This window comes from Cyanistes caeruleus, chromosome 5, assembly GCF_971803275.1.
Source record: "Cyanistes caeruleus chromosome 5, bCyaCae1.hap1.1, whole genome shotgun sequence".
NCBI lineage: Eukaryota > Metazoa > Chordata > Aves > Passeriformes > Paridae > Cyanistes > Cyanistes caeruleus.
In genome coordinates this window covers 8,734,624-8,754,879 of record NC_141705.1, presented here as the reverse complement: position 1 = coordinate 8,754,879, position 20,256 = coordinate 8,734,624, and the positions used below count along the sequence as shown (strand labels likewise).

Sequence of the window (20,256 nt, the reverse complement as noted above, 5' to 3'; positions counted from 1 at the left end):
GACCTCCAGCTGGTCTTTGTGCCACTCACCAAAGCCCTTTGGACCCACAGTTCAGCTGGGTTTCAGTCCATCTCACTGTCCACTTATCTAAGTTGTACTTCATCAGCTTCTCTGAGGCTTTTATGAGTGAGTGTTTTGAAAGCCTTGCTGGAGTCAAGGTAAACAACATCTGCTGCTCTCCCTGCATCCACAGAGCTGGTTACTGCATTGCACAAGGCTGTCATTGGTTAAACATGATTTCCCCATTCTAAATCCATGGTGACTACCCCAGATCATCTTCTTGACTTTAATATGTTTGCAGATGTTTTCTAGGATTATTTGTGCCATCATCCTGGGAACTGGGCAGAAGCTCATTGGCCTACAGTTTCCTGCATCTTCCTTCTTGTGCTTGTGGAAGATAGGAATGACACTTTCTTTCTTCAGGAATCACCCCTGATCATCACAGCCTTTCAGACATATTGAAGCTGGGATTTTGGTTTCATCTATCCTTCTATCAGTTGGAACCTCTGGAATTTAATTTGGATTACAGTGTTGTTTTTATACATTTTTAATTTTTTTTATTAATGCTGGGATTTTCTTGTTAATCATCTATGAGAATAGCTTAACCTTTTTTTTTCACCCTCACTCAGAAACAATGAAGAGAATTATTACAATAGTTAACTTCCACAACCAGCTTTTCTACCACACTTTTCAAGTACACTTTTTCAAGTATTCTTTCTTGTCTGTTGGAACATGGTTTTTTCAGAGAGAGCAATTTTGTTTCTCTGTAACTTCTAACAAGATGTGGATACCCTTTTCTAACAATAAGGGCTAACATTCACATCTCAGATTGGATCTGTGAAGGTTTTGCAGACATACTTGAAATGTACACATAAAAGCAAAAATACAGGCTGTATGATGTAGCCCAAAGTGGTGATAATTAATTAAATTTAAAAAAATAATCTAAAATTAGATGAGAGGGATGTGCTAAACTATTCCAGTAGTTTAAAGATGAGCATTACAGCTCTCATGTTTCTTGAGTTACCTCTTTTCTGAAGATCTAGTCAAATTGAGTTGTTAACTAATTTACACGTGAAAAGACATTTTGCACTTGTAATTACTTACTAGTGTTTTCCAGAATTATTAGTAACACTTAAAATTGCATTGACTTTGAACATATACTCTCAATGAAAACAAGATAGCAATGTATCTTGCTTTGTTTTTTTCTACAAACAAGGTTTTTATATTGTTGATAGATTCTGAAATACTTTTATTTAAGATTCACTTTGTTCAGGATTTTGAAGCTAATGAGACAAGGAAAAATATCAGTCAGAGTAACTATAAAAAATTTTAACCTGTGCTGGAAATTACCTAAGTGCATATCACAGTACCATTGTAGAGCCAAACGAAAAGCTCCTCTACATCCTCTGTTAGAATGGTTCTAGAAGTCAGAATTTAAATGTTTTTTTAATGTGTGTAAAATTAGGCTCCCACATTCATTCATGTCCAGGTACATAATAAAGGGCTTAATTTTCTGAATTTCTGAAGATCTACTAGATTCTGTGGCTGCTTAGCCTGCATATTATTCATATGAATGAGCACTAGTTCTTCCCAGCTTGTTATTGGTGGAAATCAATAGTTGCCAATAGGAGTCTTAGTTTTGTGGACAGATTAAATAACTACTTGCTTCAAAAAATGATTTTAAAATATTCATTACCATAAGCATTGCCACAACTGTGTTTTTAAATGTTTCTAGATGCTAAAGAATAAAATATTCCAGTTGGTAAGTGTTTCTTCCAGGTATTGATGGACCTAGAGCAGTGTTGCTAGTTCTTACTCATGCTGTGAAAATATTCTGTCTGTTATGTGGTAGTTTCCTATCTCTCTCTGTAGGGTGCTGTGGCAAGTGCTCAACTTTAATACATTTAATTGTACATCTTTAAGGGTGGTACTAAGACTAGGAATGGTACTGTTGTGGTTTGGGGGTTTTGTTCATTTGCTTCTGCTTTAAATTTCAATAGCTTTTGCTGTCTGATTACATCCCTCTCAAGTTTAAAATAACAATTTTTGAGTTGAAAATTGCATAGAAAATGATCATTCTGATTTGGAAATTATATAGCACTATTCCCACTCTCTGAACTTCCAGTATTACATAATATTAGTATGATCATCTAATTCCTGAACTTCTTGAGAATTAATTATATGGAATGACAAAATCAAAGCTTGATACACATTCTCTTGTCATATGTTGCTTTTCTAGATAAAGAGGCATAATGACACAAAATAACAGAAAGGAATTTTTATGTGCATCTTTGACACTTTACTGAAGGTGTATGAACTCAGATATTAAAAAAAAAATCTTCTGCTGATCCTAGTTCTATATGTTGGTTGATAAAATTAGCTCTATTTTTTAACCTGGGCCAGTTTGCTGTAGACAGTGAAGAGTTCCTTATTTATTTTATCATGCATTTCAAAAACATAGGAATAGATCCTGGAAAAAATCCAAGAGGCTGAAGAATATTCAGTTCCTTTGCCCTGCAGGCAAGATTCACATGTATTCTTTCTCAGAAGTAATGCACTATATATAAAAGACACCAGTTAAAATAAGAAGAAAATTATTTTTATTGGATTACGGATTATTTTCTATGGTGCATCCAGAGATTAGGTTTTGAAAAGGCTGCAAGTGAGTAATTGTTCATAGAAGCTTCCAGTTTTCATGGAAGAGCAAATATTCAAAAGTGTCTGCAGATGCGGAGTGTGAAGATTCCTTTGGAAAGCAAAGTGGTTAATCTTTCTTAATATATGGGAAAAACTTCCTGTCACTTATATTGCTAATGCTGGTAATAAACTGTTCCTAAACATATTTTCATAAACTTGCACTTACTAAGCGTTTTTCTTCTTCCTGTTTGTAGAATATTCAAGGTATCTCTAAACATCCAGTTACAGTTACAAAGAAACAGTACATAAAAGGTAAAATGTGTTTTTATTAAGATGAAAAGGCAGTTTTATCTAATTATTTTACTGAGTGGTATTATATTTTGAAACAGACTGATAGGTCCAGCATTAAATATCAGATGATTGATGCTTTCTTATACATTAGCATTTAAATCAATTACTTTTTCTGGTTGTTCCTGAAAAAATATTTGGTGTTTCAACACTGACTTAAATAGTTAAAAGCTTTTAAGGTTTTTTTTTGTTTCCCTCACTTTTTTCAAATGAAATTATGAATCTTAAATATCTTAATCCTAGGGATGATTTTGTGGGTGTTCAGTTTATAAGACTGTCCTGAGTCAATGTTTAAGCTGGGTCATTTTAATTGCACTCACAACTAAACACCAGTAGATGTGTTGTTTTTGATAACAGAAGTGGATTTAAGATGGTTCAGAGAGAATCAAAGTGAAGTCTAAAAAAGCATGAGCCAAATGATAAAGAGAGAAACACACTCAAATATAAGAGAGATTTTGGAACACATATTCTCCTCCTTAAATGCCTGTAGCCACAGCTGGGCAGTGGTGCTTGGTTCTCTGCTGAGGGCAAGCTTTCCCTTTTCACAGCTGTTCACTCCCTGTGTTGGAAATTATACAGGTCATTAAACAGGAGGCTATGGAAGATAATGTAAAATTTTGACAGTAGTTTTATTTTATCTATATGAGTCATTTTTATAAGTATATTTTTAAAGTTGCTATAAAAAACTGTGTCAGCAGGGGCAGCATAAACCTGAGGTGCTGGACATAACTGTAGCACATGAAACTTTCTAGATATTTTATTAATGATTTTATATGCTTCTCAAAAATATATTTTTAAGTTTTTCCCATATCAAGACACATTTTTTTCTATTTTCTTCACTTTTATGCTGACCAGATTCTGTTGCATTTCAAACCACCATCCCTACCTACACTATGTCAAATGATATTCCCTGGATGCACTCAGTCTCTTGTACTTTGTGTTAGTGTTTTATGATATTACTGAGGATTTCTGTCATTACAATTTGGATGACTATGACATCTGTATATTCTCAATATTATGTTCCCTGCTATCTGTAACTCAGAATTTGGTTATTAACACATTGCTGCATCATGTTCAAAGATAAAAAAATAACATATTTTTATAGACCTTTCTTTATGAATGTAACCTTTATTAAATGATCTGTGAATAATGTTAGTTATTGTATATATTTGATAGCTTGTGGTTAGGGAAGGGTTTGTATTTGAGAAAGGAAGTAAACAATACTGCAAGGATGGTGGAGGTAAAGTTGTACATGACTGACAGAGTGAAATAATTGTGATGGCAGTTGGTGCTGTGCTATTTTGCTTACATTGCCACTTCTGTGGTGTTAGCCGTGCATTTGGTATAAAACCTCCTATGGTTTGCAGCATAGTATTTTTTAATTGGTGTTTGGGATTTAAACGTGTATCTCCTCTCTAGGAAAAGAAGAGGACATAATAATTATTTCCCCACGAACATTGTTTGTTTCAAAAAAAGGATGTACATTTTTAGCGGCAGGTAAGAGAGAGTGAATTATTATTCTCATACATATTAATATTCATAGTTCTGTCATGTCTTTTTTCCCCTCTCCTTTGGATGACATATTTTACAAGGCTGTCAAATCCCTTAGTAACAATTAATATTGTTATATGATGTGTATTCCTTATTATGCTTTGGAAGTGGATGATGTTTAAGCCTTGTGAGTAGAAACAGAGTTAATAAGATTTATTGACACGGTAATGAAGGATTGAGGCACTTTGTGATCCATAGCTGGAATATAACATATTTAGGATGAGCTTTTTACAGGCATCTGTCTTTTTTGAGCATGAAGAAGTGATTTAATACTCCAGGCTTACCTTTTAATTTGTGATAGTCTCATTAAAATGCAGATATGTTTTTATTTTAGAGCAATAGATGCATTTTAACACTGTTTTTTAGACTTTTCCCATATTGAGTTAAGGATCCTTGCTGATTTATCATCTGAACCAGAACTTCTGAAACTGTTCCAAGAACCTGAAATCACTGATATCTTTGCTACACTGGCTTCTCAGTGGTAAGATTAAATGTTGCATATTTTAGTAGTAATTAGATAAAATATTAAGTATAACCTAAGCTGTTGCATTACTGCATAATGGTAACAAAAGACAGTATTTTGTTACAATATATGTTATTCATACTATTTTAACACCTGAATTCCCTTCTGTCTTTCTGAGCCTTTTCTTCTCTGCTGTGGTTAATTACCACATATCAAAGTGCTGCTATCCAACTGGGCCGCATGACCCTTGTGGCTAAAGCTGATGCCATGATGTACTGTGAACAGTGGTTGCTGGTAACTTTCTCCTTATGTTATTTTTAACCAATTATTTTTAAAAATCCAGAGCAGCTGTTAGAGAGTTTACCTATCTGAAAAACTGCAGAACAGCTTTTCTCAGTAAAAGTTTTTTTTCTCAATAAATTTTTGAAATTTACTTAGCTACCCAATAGAAGTATTTGAATCAAATTACATATATTTAAGAAACAGAGGCTAGAGCTTATGGGATTTCTTTTGAACTAATAGGGTTTAGTGCTTCCATATTATGGAATGACTTGGAAAAAGTGCTACCCCAATAATTTTAAAAAAAGGTAGGTTTTTTTAATCTCCATATCTATATAATTATTTACTGATCTCTTCAGTACGCTGATTAAAAGATTAACTATTAAAAAAAGATGGAATATTAGTCACTTAGCTGTTGAAGATATTTTGTATTGTTCTTGTGTCATGGTGATGCCTAAAAATCTCACTTGAGACCAGGACTCCCTTGTACTCAAAAGTGCATGAGCATTCATTAAGTGGCAGGATAGATGTCAAGAAACTTGCAGTTTCAACAAATAGGTCAGAAAAGATTGAATAAAATGCTGTAGCATAAAGCTGTTTAAACAGACTGAAGTTTATGTAAATACTATGCAATTTGCTTGTTTTCTCTTTGCCTCACCCTCTCTTTTATCTATTTTAGTTGAAGATTGTTAGCTGAAAATTAAAGCAAAAATACCTATGATTGATTGAGCTCGCTTCTCATCCTACAGTTTCTAAATTTTTGCAGGCATAGTCTTCCTAAACATGATATTTCCTACACACTTCTGTAGTTCACAGAATCTTAGAATCCTAGAATGGTTTGGGTTGGAAGGGACCTTAAAGACCATCAGGTTCCAGTCCCACTTCCACAGGCAAGGACACCTTCCTCAATCCAAGGTTTCTCCAAACCCCATCCTACCTGGCCTTGGGCACATCCAGGGCTGGGGCGTATTTGTTAATATGCTCTGAAGTCATACAAAGAAACAAAATGGAGCTCACAATATAATTATCCTGCTGCCAACAACTGAACCAGTGCTCCAGGCACGTGCATTCTGGGAGAACAAAAATAAAGGCCACAAACATTCCATCGAATATATCTTCGGAAAGATCACATTTCTTTTAGAGTTTCTTAGAAGCTTCTCTTGATACTGTAATAAATTCTTTGCTCTAACATGGTATCACTAGAACCTCATGATGGAGTTAAATCCTTATTTTAGTTTGGTGGTTTATTGGAAATGTATGCATGAGGATGAGTCAAATTTTGTCTCAGCTCTGGGCACAGCTCCAGCAATACCATTCTATTCAGCAATCTCATGGCTCTTGGCAGCCGTCAACCTCTTGCAGTTGCTACACGGTAACTTTAAATTTAACGAAATATTACAGGCAAATATTTTTATCAGACAGAATTGTCATGGTGTGTCTACAAAATCATTACATAATGATTCTGCTGACTCTTAAGCTTCAGTAAAGCTAATGCTTGGAAGAAACTTTCTATTGAATCTATTAGATGATTTATGAGTCACAGAAACACAAAGGGCATGTTTAATCTCATCTAAACTTGGACATCTGTCATGTACTTGGAGAGATTCATTTGGCTGACTGCTGATATGCCCTGTGTAATAAGATCAATCGCACAATAAAAGTGTTGACTTCTCACCATTGAGAACAAAGTAGGTCTGGGATGGCCAGCTTAAATGTATATTTGTTCTGACAAATTGAATTCCTCCTGTTGGGTCAGCTCCTACTGAACTCATCTTGGATTTTTGAATGTTGTCCTTATTTCTTTGGCACCAAAGAGAAGGTACAAAATTACAGGCTTCACAAATGCTTTCTCATTTTGGATATTTATTCATCTCTCATGGTCTGTTATTGATAAATAAAATCTTCAGGGCCAAAAATTAGTCAATTGACTTTATTGTAGTTGATTCTGCTCACTGGTATTAGAATGAGTTATGAGAAGAACAAAATAAACAACAAAACTTTTATCTCTTCTTGGTCATCCAGTTTTCTCTGGGTCTTAATCCTTTAAAGTCTGTGCAACTGATACACCAATGGGCATAGCAAATGTTTTGTTCTGTTTGAAGGAATTGCATGTTGCTACTATTTGTAAATCTTTCCTGACATATTTTGTACAATTGGAAAAACCTTTACAAAAAAAGTTTTTTTCTCTAAGAGATCTATAAAGAATGGATTTGTTTCTGAAGCTCCCTCTTCAAAGACAAAAAATTAAATTAGTGTTAGTATCTAGTAGCATATCAGCTTCTGAATGCATGTCAGGTGGTGTCTTTTAGCAGGTTTTTTATATCTAAAAATCCTTAGACTGATTAATATTAAATCATAAATAGAAAAGGATACATTATTGGATAGAAATCTGAGAATCTGAATCCACACTCCAGAGTCCAGACAAGTTTTATATTGTTTTGTTCACTTATTTTTTCTAAACTTCATGGTTCTTTGCTGAAACGTAAATCCGTTCCTTAGCTACCATTCAGACTAAAGCCTTCTATCTGAAATACAACTTTTTTAAAAACTTTCACAGGCATTTTATAGCATTTGGCAGGAAATACACATGGGTGGGCAGCTTCTGCAAAGAATTTCTGATTAAATTAAGTTCTCTTATGTATAAAAGCTTTCCTTTCATAATTTGTTTAGGTGTTCTGAGACTCAGCCTATCTCTGGTGCCTTACAGATGCATCTCTCTTGGAACCCTGCTGGATCCATGTTTCTCTTAAACATTGTTCATATGGAATCTTTACCCTGGTCAGAAGAGCAGATGGAGATGCGTAGGTGTGTGTCAGCCCCCACTGTCTGTACATGGTAGTAAAGGGCTGAGTTGGAGGTATTGACTTCCATGCCAAAATTCAGTCGTGTGCAGCACACTGCCCAAACTGCCAACCCCAGTGAGAGGTAACGCTCCTGGCCAGGCTGGGCTGGGATCTTGTGCAGCTCTGGTGAGCTTGCAGGGGCAACTTATTTCAGGAGTAACTCAGCTCCTCCACTGTGCTCAGCTGTTTGCTGGAGACACAGCTTGCTGTAGAAAGTTTTTGAAGTATTCTGTATTCACTTTGGCAGAACTGGCTATTCAGCTAAAACCATCAGAAGCTGCAGTTAACTAACACAGAAGCACTGAATGGTTTGTGTTGGGTGGGGCCTTTAAAGATCATCTAGTCCATCCCCTTGCTATGGGCAGGGATATCTTCCACTAGACTAGCTTGCTCATCTCTGTCTCATACAGCCAATATATTTTCTGGTCATCTAACATAGTTACCCCAGCTAGATCTAAGATGGATAGAGATTTTGATGTTTACTTGTATATGCTTAGTGCTCTTCCTCCTGTTCTCCTGTGATGATGATCGTAAGGTATTACCAAAATTATATTACAGTGAATGCTCTGTTATGTCCTACAAAGAAAAAGCCTTAAAGACAGGTCAACACCTGCTATTACAACACCAAGAGTGCATTACATTAATGACACACTGAGCACATGGCAAAGTTTCAAGGCATGCCTAAAGTTTTGAAAATTCATGATAAAATGGTTTCTCTAGCTACCTGCAAGTTCACCTTGCTCTATGTTGCCTTGATGCCCTCTGACAGTCATAATCCTTTTAAATCCAAATCATCATCCTGGTGCTGAAGGTGATGAGAGCTGTCCTGGCAGCTGTCTGACCAGCCAAGAGACCTAACTGCCATTAGGCATCCAAATGACAAACCTCAGAGTGAACTTTCTCTCACTTCTTTAGCTTTTATAAAATAAATGAAAAATAAGTAATTGTACTTAAAATACTGTTGATGTGCGTATGTTAAAATCACTTCCAAAAATAGATGCTGAGAAATAGTTCAGTCTTTAAGGTAGTCTGTACTTTCTTTGCAGAATTTCTTAATTTGAGGTGTAATGATTGTCAATCTCTTCCATACTGTTCTTTTGTCACCCTTCTCAGTAGGTTGTTCTTCCTCCATCATAGTATATATTCACATATTGACCACATTGAGTCAAAAACCAGGATAAGTATCTTGATTTAGCTAAGCACTCAAGCATACCATAATATGGGGTTTCATCCAATCTGACTTCTGCCTACTTTCCTGCCTGAGTGCTTTTTTGAAAGGGGATATTACTGCTTCAGAGTTCCTACAATTGGAGCATTAATCCATACTTAAAATATTTGGATTCTTTCATTTCTTTCTTTAGAATCTCAGACAACTGGAGATCCCAGCAGTTACAAGTTCAGCTGCATCGAGCAGAGCACAATGGTGCCCTCCCTCCATCAAGGGTCCTGTGGGCAGCCTGGCCATACAAATGCAGCTCTTTTATGGCTCTGTTTATGGCTCTGGACAAACTTAGTCAATTTAAGCTTGAAGATGTTGTCAATGCGATCCAGTATTTGCTACAGATATTCCTAATATCTGCAAATTATATTTATGTTCTATTTTTTATGTTCTCAAGCCTGAAATAGAACATTGATGTGTCTGTCATAAATGGCCTAGCAGATTTATGAGACCATTTTGCCCTTTCTAAATTATAACTATGAACTAAGATGGTAAAACATGTAGATTCTGTATCTTCATAAACCAAGAGGTTCAGAGGAAAAGACCCTGTAAGTAGATTTGTTGCAAATGGATTGAAGTGAAGGTCCAATACTCCTATATCCAGAAATTTAGGAAAGGGAATACCCAGGTGATTTATAGTCTCTAGGGGTAATACTAGCATATGAAACAACATTATCTTGACCACATTATTTCTCTGAGATTTAATAATATTTCTAGATTGTTTGTATTGATTTACTGTTACCTTCTCATGGTAAATACATCTCTTCTTTAGATGATATTTGCTATTTGAGAAGGGGAGAAATTAAGAAAGATATTTAGTAAATTGCTTACATTATGATCTACTTGCAAACATGAATTTATAACTACTATAAACTGTGTATTTTCAATTACGTGAGAGCAGAAAGAGAATTGTCCCTGTGCACAAACTTTTCCCTGCAGTAATAAATTAGCTGGGTATTTTCTGTCATATATTCTGTGTTATGGATAGTCTGTAGATCCATTGTAATGATACCCAAGTTGGTCTATGCTTCAGAAAAATGCTTTTAATAAAACTGTTAGAGAGTTGTACTCTAATTATTTTCAGTATGGAAATCAGAGTATCAATCAGAGAACATACAAAAAGTTTGTCTGTGTGCCATGAGTTTCCTTAAATTCTAAAAGCTAAAAGAACAGGAGAGTAGAGAAATTTAAATAACCTCTATTAAAAATACTTGTGTATTACTATGTAGTAGAGGAATAGCTCTAATACTCTTCAATATACAGATGTGTTGTGTATTAAAAGGCATAATAATCTGAATAAACTGATAGCCGCTGCCATTCCAGTATGGAAACAGGCATTCCCTTTAAAGTATCAATTTCTAGCTCTGAACTGTAATTTAACCTGTACACATTAACTACTGATAGTGAATTAAAGTAACAAGGTAATTAGTGGATTCTCTTTAAGGGTGATATTTACTCTAATTATACCAATGAAAGGACAGTTTGTGGCAGTTGTGTGCAATGCTTACAGTCATGACAGTGTTTGAAAGAAGGCTGGAGAATTTGATAGTGGTCAAGCTGCTCCAGTTTCACATTTAGGTCTGAGTTTTGTAAATCCAAACCAGAACATACTCCCTTCTTTCTCATCTGTCATCTGTTTCCTCATATTCATGCTATTAGTTATTTCTTTTGTGTGGTAGTGGAGAACAGCATGAATACCTGTGCTTCTTCCAGGTATTGAATGTACCTTCCAGTAAATACTGGACATAATAATTGTTCATCTTAGTCTGGGTGGCTTTCAGAGAGTTAAAAAAATTGACTGCAGATAAAGAGGATATACCTCATTATGTCTTTGTAGCCATGGCAGTTTATATCTAAAATAAAAAGGTGTGTAATTATCCCATAATTATATAATCCAAGGGGTTTATAAATGCTTTACCACTAATCATTTTGAAAAACATTTCTTTCCGTTTTTATAGCACAGGCTTGGTTGGCTGATGCTTTTAAGACATGGAAGGGTCTTTAGCTTATTGTCCTTATTATTATTTGTCCTTGCCACAATCAGAGGAACTTGAACACTTAATTTCCAGTAGCCTTGGGAACTGCAGACTGTTTATAAAATGTTGTGAACACAGAAGTTCATCTCTCTTCAGCTGGTATTGCTGTGATCATGATATCTGCTCTGAGCTGTTGCGTTAGAGACTGACATGCCGATTTTGGAAATTACTTAAGAAAAAGAGAGAAGGAAAGCACAGAGCTACTTGGAATTAGCATGTTGAAAGGAGAAAAGGCTTTTTGTTATGTTTTTGGGTTGTCTTTTTTAAAAAAAATAATTTCAGCCATCCTTGAATAAAAAGACAATGGTGCAGAAAGGTTTGGTTTGTTCTTCGCAGAATGTCTTCCTGCAGGAAGTGAAATTTTATTTCTTTACCACCTGCCAAGCAGGGAATTCATGGAGCTGATTATATCCAGTGATGGCCAGGTGAGCCAACTGTTGCATACTGGCAGTTGGTCTGGTAGGAACTGTGTCAAAATAGGAACTCTTGTTTTTCCAGCCTCTTGGCAATTCAGGTTATTTCCTGACAATAACTCTACCTGCTGATATCCTGCTGAGTTCTGAAGAACACAGGAAATAAGCAGAGATATTTTGGATATTCCTGAAATTAATCAAAATGAGTCCTCATGGGCTGAATTAATACAAAAAGATAACTGGGTCTGTTTCAAAAAGATAAGGTCAAGTATTAACAAATGCTTGGTGGTAGGCTGACTAAATATATATGCACCTGCCCAAATTCATTTCATACAACTTCATTTCAAATACATTCTTTGTATTAAATAGATTAAAGATTAATCCTCCACAAAATAATATTTTTTCAGGTTAATTCATGTAACTGTATGGTATAGCAGATATGAAATTCAGGTAGGCTGTCTACTCAAATAGCTAGAGCAAAGGCCAGTTAATCAAGGATAAGATGAATAGATTTCTGAGAAGTGAACACCACATCCATAGCTGAATGGTTTTTAAACAGATATGAATATTTGTCATGAATATTTGTCCTTCTATATTAATTTTATGAAAATATTATCAACAAACTTGAATAGAGTCATTATTAATCAAGAGATGTCACCTGTGTGTTTGTTAGGTGATTACGGAATAATTAAATAATCATGCTTATCCAGGTGGATTTTTACTAAGGAAACAGGAAGAGTTTTAGCTCTCCTCCTGTCCCCGTTAGCAGATACACAGTTACAAGATGCAGCCACATCTTTTAGTTACACAGTTCCCTCAACCCCAGGCAGAGCTTTCTCAGTTTTGTTCTTTGTCTAAAGAATGAGCTATACCAGTGTAGGGTTCTTAGAGCCCCATATTTGTTTAAAAATTTTTTAGATAATCAAGGCTATTTCATACACTTCTAATCTTCTAGGACATGTGGTCCCTTGGGTTCATTCATTTCTCCCCTTTTTATGAACTTAATGTCAAGTCTGAAGTGAATTTGAGTTAATTCATTTCACTTCATCCATTTCAAAATCTTTGGTTTTGGAGTTGCAATGAAGAAGAAACATTCCATGCCACTGAGCACATAGAAAATGTGAAACTTTTGCAGTATTAAGACAAGTTACAATCATGTCTACTCTTCACTGGGGAATAGTGTTACTTCTAGAATTCTTTGACGAGAGTGGAAAGAAGTTTTCCTGTGTATTACATGTCAGCCCCATTAAATAAGTGTAACTGAGCATCTCTGCTGAAGTCTCTGTTTAGAAGTGTGTGACTACGTTGTGATCCTTCAGCTTTGAAGTGTGATTCTGTACCTCAGCCTGCATTGATTCATGTGAATCAGGAAATCCTAAGCTCAGTGCTGCCTGCTAGGACACTCACTAAGGGTTAATGTAACATTTCTTTCATTATCATTTATTCAGCTGGTTTTATAATCCTGTTAAAACTTTTAGTTGGTTTCAAGGTTTCTACTTAGTTTCCTTTGGTGAAGTAGATTCTGAAGAAGCTTTTTTCGCTATATATATAATTTAAATTCTGATCAATATCTAAAATATCTCTCATCTTTTACCTTTATTTAGAATGGTACTGATAAAAAGTGTGGAATCAGTAATTTGTTTCTTACATGCAGTTGCGATACAATTTCAGTTTGAATGGAAAAGCATGCTCTTTCAAATCAAGTCATTCAGGGACAGGTACTATATATACAGGTACTGCTGATTATAAATCTGGTATTTAATAACTTGTTTGGTAAAAAAGTTGTGAGTGAGGCTGTGCCACTTGCAGCTCCTGCAGCTGCTGTGTGTAATAAAAGGGGAAGATGTTCAGTTTGCCTTCTCAGAATAAGAATTTTAAAATGTTTTAAGCTCCAAGTTTCAACACCTCATGGATGTTGGTGTGGAATATATCAACAGTGTTACTTTTGAATCAAAGAGATTCCTATGTGTTTTGAAGCTCATTTGCAATAGTTGATATTAATGAAATATCAAAGGCACTTGTCTTACTTTGTGCTCTGACAATCTATATGGCAACCTGTGGAAATTTCACCTTGCACTGCCTTGTAGAAGTGCAGCTGTGCCTTTAGTTTAGACTGGCAGAAAAAGCAGAGGGAATAAAGTCTTCAGAAAGCATAATGGCTTTTGTTTCAGAAACTTTAAATAAACCAGGCAGTTAACTAGAAGTTTAAGCAGACAGCTTAATTTTATGTCACACTGGAAGCTTATTATTACTGCACATTAAATGCTTTCTTATCTTCTAGAGACTAAAACTAAAAAATAAAGTTTTACAATTGCCACCACCACAATGAGCACAGAAGCTAGAGAGCTAGTAAGCTCTGAGGAGGCTGGATAGTCCTCAGTGGTTTTTTGGTGTCTGATAACTTTTGGCTTTGTTAATTTCATAGGAAGGTTTTGTTGTGTATGAAACTCTTACCTCCAAACAGTCATGTCCTTCTAGAGAGACTTTGGATAAAATGCTCTGTTTTATGAGCACACAGCAGAGCTCAATAAAATATTTCCATTTATTCAGTTTAACTTGACTTCAATTCTAGTGTCAAGCTAAATTTTGATGAAATCAAGAATGTCACAGCAATTCATTCTTCATGTTTACTTTTGCCTTTAGTTCAGTGTTGACCCAAGGCATGGTAGAAATTTAAGCTGAAAGAAGTGTTTATAGAGAAGATTTAAAAAGATGGGATTGGAAGTTTCTTGTCCTTCTCAGCAGAATTTGTTCAAGACCCTTATATATAGAATGACTGATTTCTTCCTTTTTTGATTGCTCATCCAAGGTCTTTCAAAGTGTCTCTTATTTTTTTTCCTGTGTCATGTGGATGTAATTTGATGCAGTGTGACATCTCCTCTCTTCCCCTGCCTATTTTTCCTGAGCAAACTATACATTGTTGTAACAATATGATGGCTCCATGTTTTGTTCTGTGTAGTATATGATATGGCATTACATCAGCTTTTGATTATATGCTAAGAACTCTGTTCTTTCTTTTTCACTTTCCTGGTATTTATCTAAAGGCTGCTCTGAAGGTCCCTCTATGTCTTTGAGACTTTTGACAGGTCCAAGATGTGTAATTATTTGATGCTCTGCTGCAGCTGCCTGTGTCATCTCCCAGATGGACTGCTGTTCTGTCTTAACTATTTGAAGCTGCTTGAAGAAAAGCTTTGAAAGTATTTGTGATAAGTAAAGGAAGAACTCCAAGGGCATTAATTTGCATTTGATCCCTGTTGTTTTATACAAATGGCCTCTGGGAAATTTTATGCCATCCCAGTTTGCATAGGGCCCTTAATCCATTAACAGTTACTAGTTCTTTCTGTGATGGTGCACATCACTGTTGATGCTCACACTGGCACCTGACATGGGGAGTTAGTTACCCTGACTTCCTTCTCTTCTGTACTCATAGACCCAGAGACCCTGAAAAAAGACTGCCCTCGTGACTCAGAAATGTCTATGGATATGTGTGGTGAAAGCCCTTTTTTTTTATTTTTCCTATAGGGGTGAAGGAGAGGCAAGGTGAAGAGTAAGGTGTGCTCTTTCAAGAGCCTATGTCAATGTCAGGGACTTTCTGTTCCAGCTGCCATATGTCCAGAATTGTGCATTTTTACAGAAAAATCTTCTAAGTGGCCTTTTTCTAATGAAGAGCACTGAAAAATAAGTGCCATCTAATTAATCTCTTCAGTATCTCATACCTGAAACAGCAACATGCCAGTAAATATCTTAATAAAGATAATGGATCACTTCAATCTCAGATTAATCTCTCAGCAAATTGTTACTGATGATAGCTATAATTTATGACATAACCTTGTTGCAATTGCTTTATCTGGTTCCCTGCTACTTTAAAATGTAACAACAGAAGACTTTTGACCCTCATAGAAAACTGCAAAGACATGTCTTCTTTAAAATGCATGAAAGTTAGATACCATGCTTTTTAAAAGGAGGTTGAGGACTAATGAAATAAATCTTCATGCAGTGGATTATAGAGGCTACTCAGACAAAATAAATTATTTTATGACTAACTACTGAAAGAAGTTTTAAAATACTAAAGTGCTTCTGGATTTTTGCAAGTGTTTTATAGGAGTTATAAAGATATTCCTGATGCTAAATAGATATATAATAAATTAAACCACATTTGGTAGGGTGGCATACCCAAGGGGAATAGAGACATAATGACAAAAATGTTTTAGAGTTGGCTGTAGTCTGGGAAGAATGACATCAAGCTGACAGCTGTTGTCTTTCATTTGAATATGTTGAGCACAAATAAAAACTTCGAAAAAACCTCTTAACTGAATAAAACACAATGTTAAACTCCTGAATCATATGTTGTGACTCTCTCCCCTCTAAGTACATGACCCATGTATTTATGTAGGAGATTCATGCCAGAGACCCTCCAGCATGTGCAGGCTACTGGAAGACAGCTCTGCTTCTCCTAATGCCAGGGTGTATATGTATATACATATGTATGTACATATATATATGTAATGCTATGTATTGCCCTTCAGGTAAGGAGGAAGAGATGTGGTCTGGTGTCCTATGGTGTCAAAAGTTTCTCTGTGTTATTCTGTGAACTTTTATCTCACACAAACCAGGTCATGATAAATTTGCAAATACAGTCATTTGACATAACCTCTGAATCAGACATGAGAAGTGTTTAGAGGTGACATAGATTAGAAAAATACAACAAAAAACTAATACATACTTAGGTTACATCAGAAAGGTTTATCTTTATTACTTTTGACTTGCTATTCCCCTTCTGGCAAGATTTCAGTCTGCATTTTAGTCTTTGTAGATGCTTTTTTTCATAGAATCCTAGAATCCTACAATGGTTTGTGTTGGAAAGGACCTTAAAGATTATGTAGTTCCAACTCCCTACCATGGGCAGGGGACATCTTGACTGGGCCAGGTTACTCAGAGCCTATCTAGCCTGGCTGTGAACACCTGCAGAAATTTGGAGTCCACAGCTTATCTGTGGCAAGGTTTCTTTCCTGTTTTCAGGAAAGTGTCTTAACTGTATTTCCACTCTTCTGGGCAGTCTAGAAAAATTTCATTTTTCTATTTTCATTTTCATCCTGCTGTCTCCATGTGCTGTCTTATGTGAAAGATAATCTCATTACTTTTTGTTTTAAACATAGTTGTGTAAATGTCTCAGAGTTATAGAAAGCATAGACATCATACATTTTACATTTCTATATGAAAAAAAGATGGGCTAATTGTATGTATCTTATATCTGGCTCTTGATTGATAAAAGACAAAAGTAGTGATATATTTTGATACGACAGTGTTTTCAGGGAAACTGTTTCCTCCCAACATCTTCCTTTTGTCTATTTTGTAACAGAAGTTAGCCAGGCAAAAGTAATTCCAAGTTCTCTTCTGCATAATACCTTACAAAGTTGTTTGGGACAAAGTATGCCTGAGCCATGTCAGCATTTTCCATGAGTCATGGAAATAGCAGCTTTCAAAAAAATTGTTTATTTTTGCTCATTACATTAGCAGTGAGTTAACTGAGTTACAGGTAGCTATTTTTTTTTTTGTATGTCTTGGATACTCACATGCATTGTTATAGATATTCTGCTTGCCTCAAATATAAGATCTGCTACACTGAGAAAGTGAACTTTCAGAATTTACCTCCTACATGATTTACCCAATAGTGATGCTGCTGTAAAACTGGGCTTTTCTAATTTTACTGATTACATAAATTGTCTATACCTGTTTCATATCCCAACACAAAGTTCAAGGCATAAACTTACAGAATATAAAACCCTCATCTGTTACTAAAAGGCAACAGGTGGTTGAAAATGAGATTTATATAGTTCACTGATGAAAATAAAAAAAGCTGTAAGAGCTGACAGATGAGCAAATGTTTATTCACTCATACATTCATTCATTTATTGGACATCAATGACCGCATATAAAATGAATTTAATGCCACTCCATCTCATTTCCCACATCAACAATTCACAGCTTGGACTTGGATTAATTGGCAGATGCAAGAGAACAGCCAAGGGTTTATGGCTATTATGACTGAGCTTAGTTTGGCTGGAGTGTAATGCAGATCAAAGCAACGCATGCCTGCCAGATATTGTGTTTGAGGAGTTTGTTCTGCCTTTTCCTGTGCATAAACAGTTGACTTCCGTCACCACACAACATTTCCCAGAAATTCTGGAATGTCTTATCGCATTCTTTTAAGACTGATTTCCTCCTATTTCTACCTGTTCTCAAGGTTTTATTTTGCCATTACTCAAATATTATGCCTTGTGGCTTCTTTAATCTTATTTTTTTTTAATGTGTTTATTTTGTGTGAGCTCATTTCTGTATACTAAAATTCATGTTAGTTTTTTTTTAGTATTCTGTACAGGTAAAAATTAATCCACCGTGATGCGTACTCTGTATTAAATATGTTATTCCAGTTTACAGTTAAACTTTGTTAAAATTACAGATATGATTGCTATATTTTTCTTGGGTATAAAGAAACTAGGTGCTCATATGTGTTAAAGACTTGGGGCAATTAAGTAGAAACGCTTTGAGATGTCCATTAGACCCCATGAATAAATGAAAATCTATAGTGAATTTTGGAAAATATTCAAAGTTTTTCAATTTCAAGTATCTTCTTCCTTTTGTTTCATATCTGCACTTTGTTTCCTAATCATAATTTCATGTTATCCTTCTTTACTGTTTGCTAGAAAATTTTTTCTCCATGTTTTTTACTCTCAGAATTAGGCAGCCATTCCCTATTAGGCACACAGCTCCGTTCTTGGTAGAGCCATCTTTTTAAAGAATTTGTGTATCTCTACTCTCACTGTGTTTATTAGATATTCTGCAATTTTTGGCTGCAAGTTGTTTGCTGCCCTCACAGACCTTTCCAAGATTGTTTAGGTGTGCTAACTCCTTCCCAGGACACTGAGATTTGCCAACCTGAACATGTCTTCCAGCACTGAGGGCTGGTTTTTATTCTACCTTAGAGATGTCTATCAAATAAAGTACTGTAAGGCAAAGTACTTGCAAATCAGTGCTAAACAAAGTAAAGGACAAACAAATCAGAGATGTGGAAATTGCCTGAGACAAGTATGTAGGCAAGTATACAGGAATGTAGGAGGTGAAATACTGCACATTTGGAGATTTGAAGATGGGGGAAATACTGATTATGAACTTGAACTTTTCCCAGCATATTTGAGAGAGTAATGAAAAGGATGTAATAAAATGGGAAAATATGTTTCATGCTAGAACTAGTAACTGCATATTTATTTCCTGAAGGACTTCAGGAATCTTGCTGTTTCCACCAAAAATTCTGCAGCAAATTCTTTTTCCTCCTGAGCTTTTTTCCTGCATCCATTTCTATAACATTGCATTAACAGCCTTTTTCTTACTCCAGTGATACAGACAGTGCTGGGTGAGCTGGAGTCACAGCCTCAGTGTCACTGACCAGCAGCTGAGACCACTTTATGTCCATTCACCTTCCTTTTTCAGATTCACATTTGTTCAAAAAAATGCATTTTCACTAAAGATCTGAGTTACATCCTACTGCACTTCAGCACTGAGTATTTTCATGTACTGGACGACTTGCTAAAAATTCCTTATGCTAGTATGCAGATAACAATGTCTTTTTATCAATATCATGGTGTTCTATGATGAGTCCAAAGGTAAAATAAAGGTTTTATCTTGAAATAGGTTCTCACAGTACCCATTAACACAAATCAATTATCACAAATGTAAACTAGTTTGCAAATGAAACAGGATAAAGCAGAAAGCCCACTGGGGATTTCTAACATGGCTACTGCAGTTCTAACTGCACACCTCCTCTTTAATTTTATTATTCAAATGAATAAACACCCTTCCCCTCAAACTGCAGGAATGCCTCTATTATAGAATGAATCAAAACTCTAGTAGAAGCCAATCATTGTCAATACAAAGAGAAAAAAAGCGTTTATTAGGAAAGAAAAAGAATAGTTGCAATTAATGACTTCTGTTTGCTCAAGCAGTTTTGGTTTATGTAGCAATTTCATATCTCATAATTACATGTTCTTTTCCGTGGTACATAAATTTGCAAATACTCAGAGTGGTAGATGTAATGCCTCTCTGTCTAGTGCTCATATTTCCCACTGAGACACTCAGAGGTGTTGACTGACCATTTTGGTTGTAACATTATATTGAAAGAAATATTTGAGCTAAAGCTCTGAAATTTTAATTTTTTCTGTGTGTTTCATGACCAGCCCCAGACCAGGAAATGTGAAGTGACTGTTGAATTGCCATGATTACATGTACATGATGCATGTACATCTGAATAAATAACTGTTAGGCAAGGTTTTATTGTGCTTGTTGACTGCCGGTCATGATTGTAGCAATAAGACAATTTCTGTTTTTTCCAGTTAGTCCTCCAAGCTGAAGCTTGGATAATAAAAAATCATAATCAAACCAGCAAAATCAAATAACCAGCAGACAATCCAGT

At 35.4% G+C, this 20,256-nt stretch overlaps 1 protein-coding gene across 15 annotated transcripts in view; it reads left to right on the top strand.

The window, feature by feature from the left end:
• The window catches only part of POLN (DNA polymerase nu), a 99,467-nt gene that overhangs the window by 42,373 nt on the left and 36,838 nt on the right, over nt 1–20,256 (top strand). For all 15 annotated transcript variants that reach the window (XM_086888972.1, XM_086888977.1, XM_086888973.1 and 12 more), the window contains 3 exons: nt 2,892–2,949; nt 4,405–4,482; nt 4,903–5,017. In XM_086888972.1, coding sequence (XP_086745098.1) covers nt 2,892–2,949; nt 4,405–4,482; nt 4,903–5,017 — 251 coding nt within the window. The remainder of the gene's footprint in view (nt 1–2,891; nt 2,950–4,404; nt 4,483–4,902; nt 5,018–20,256) is intronic.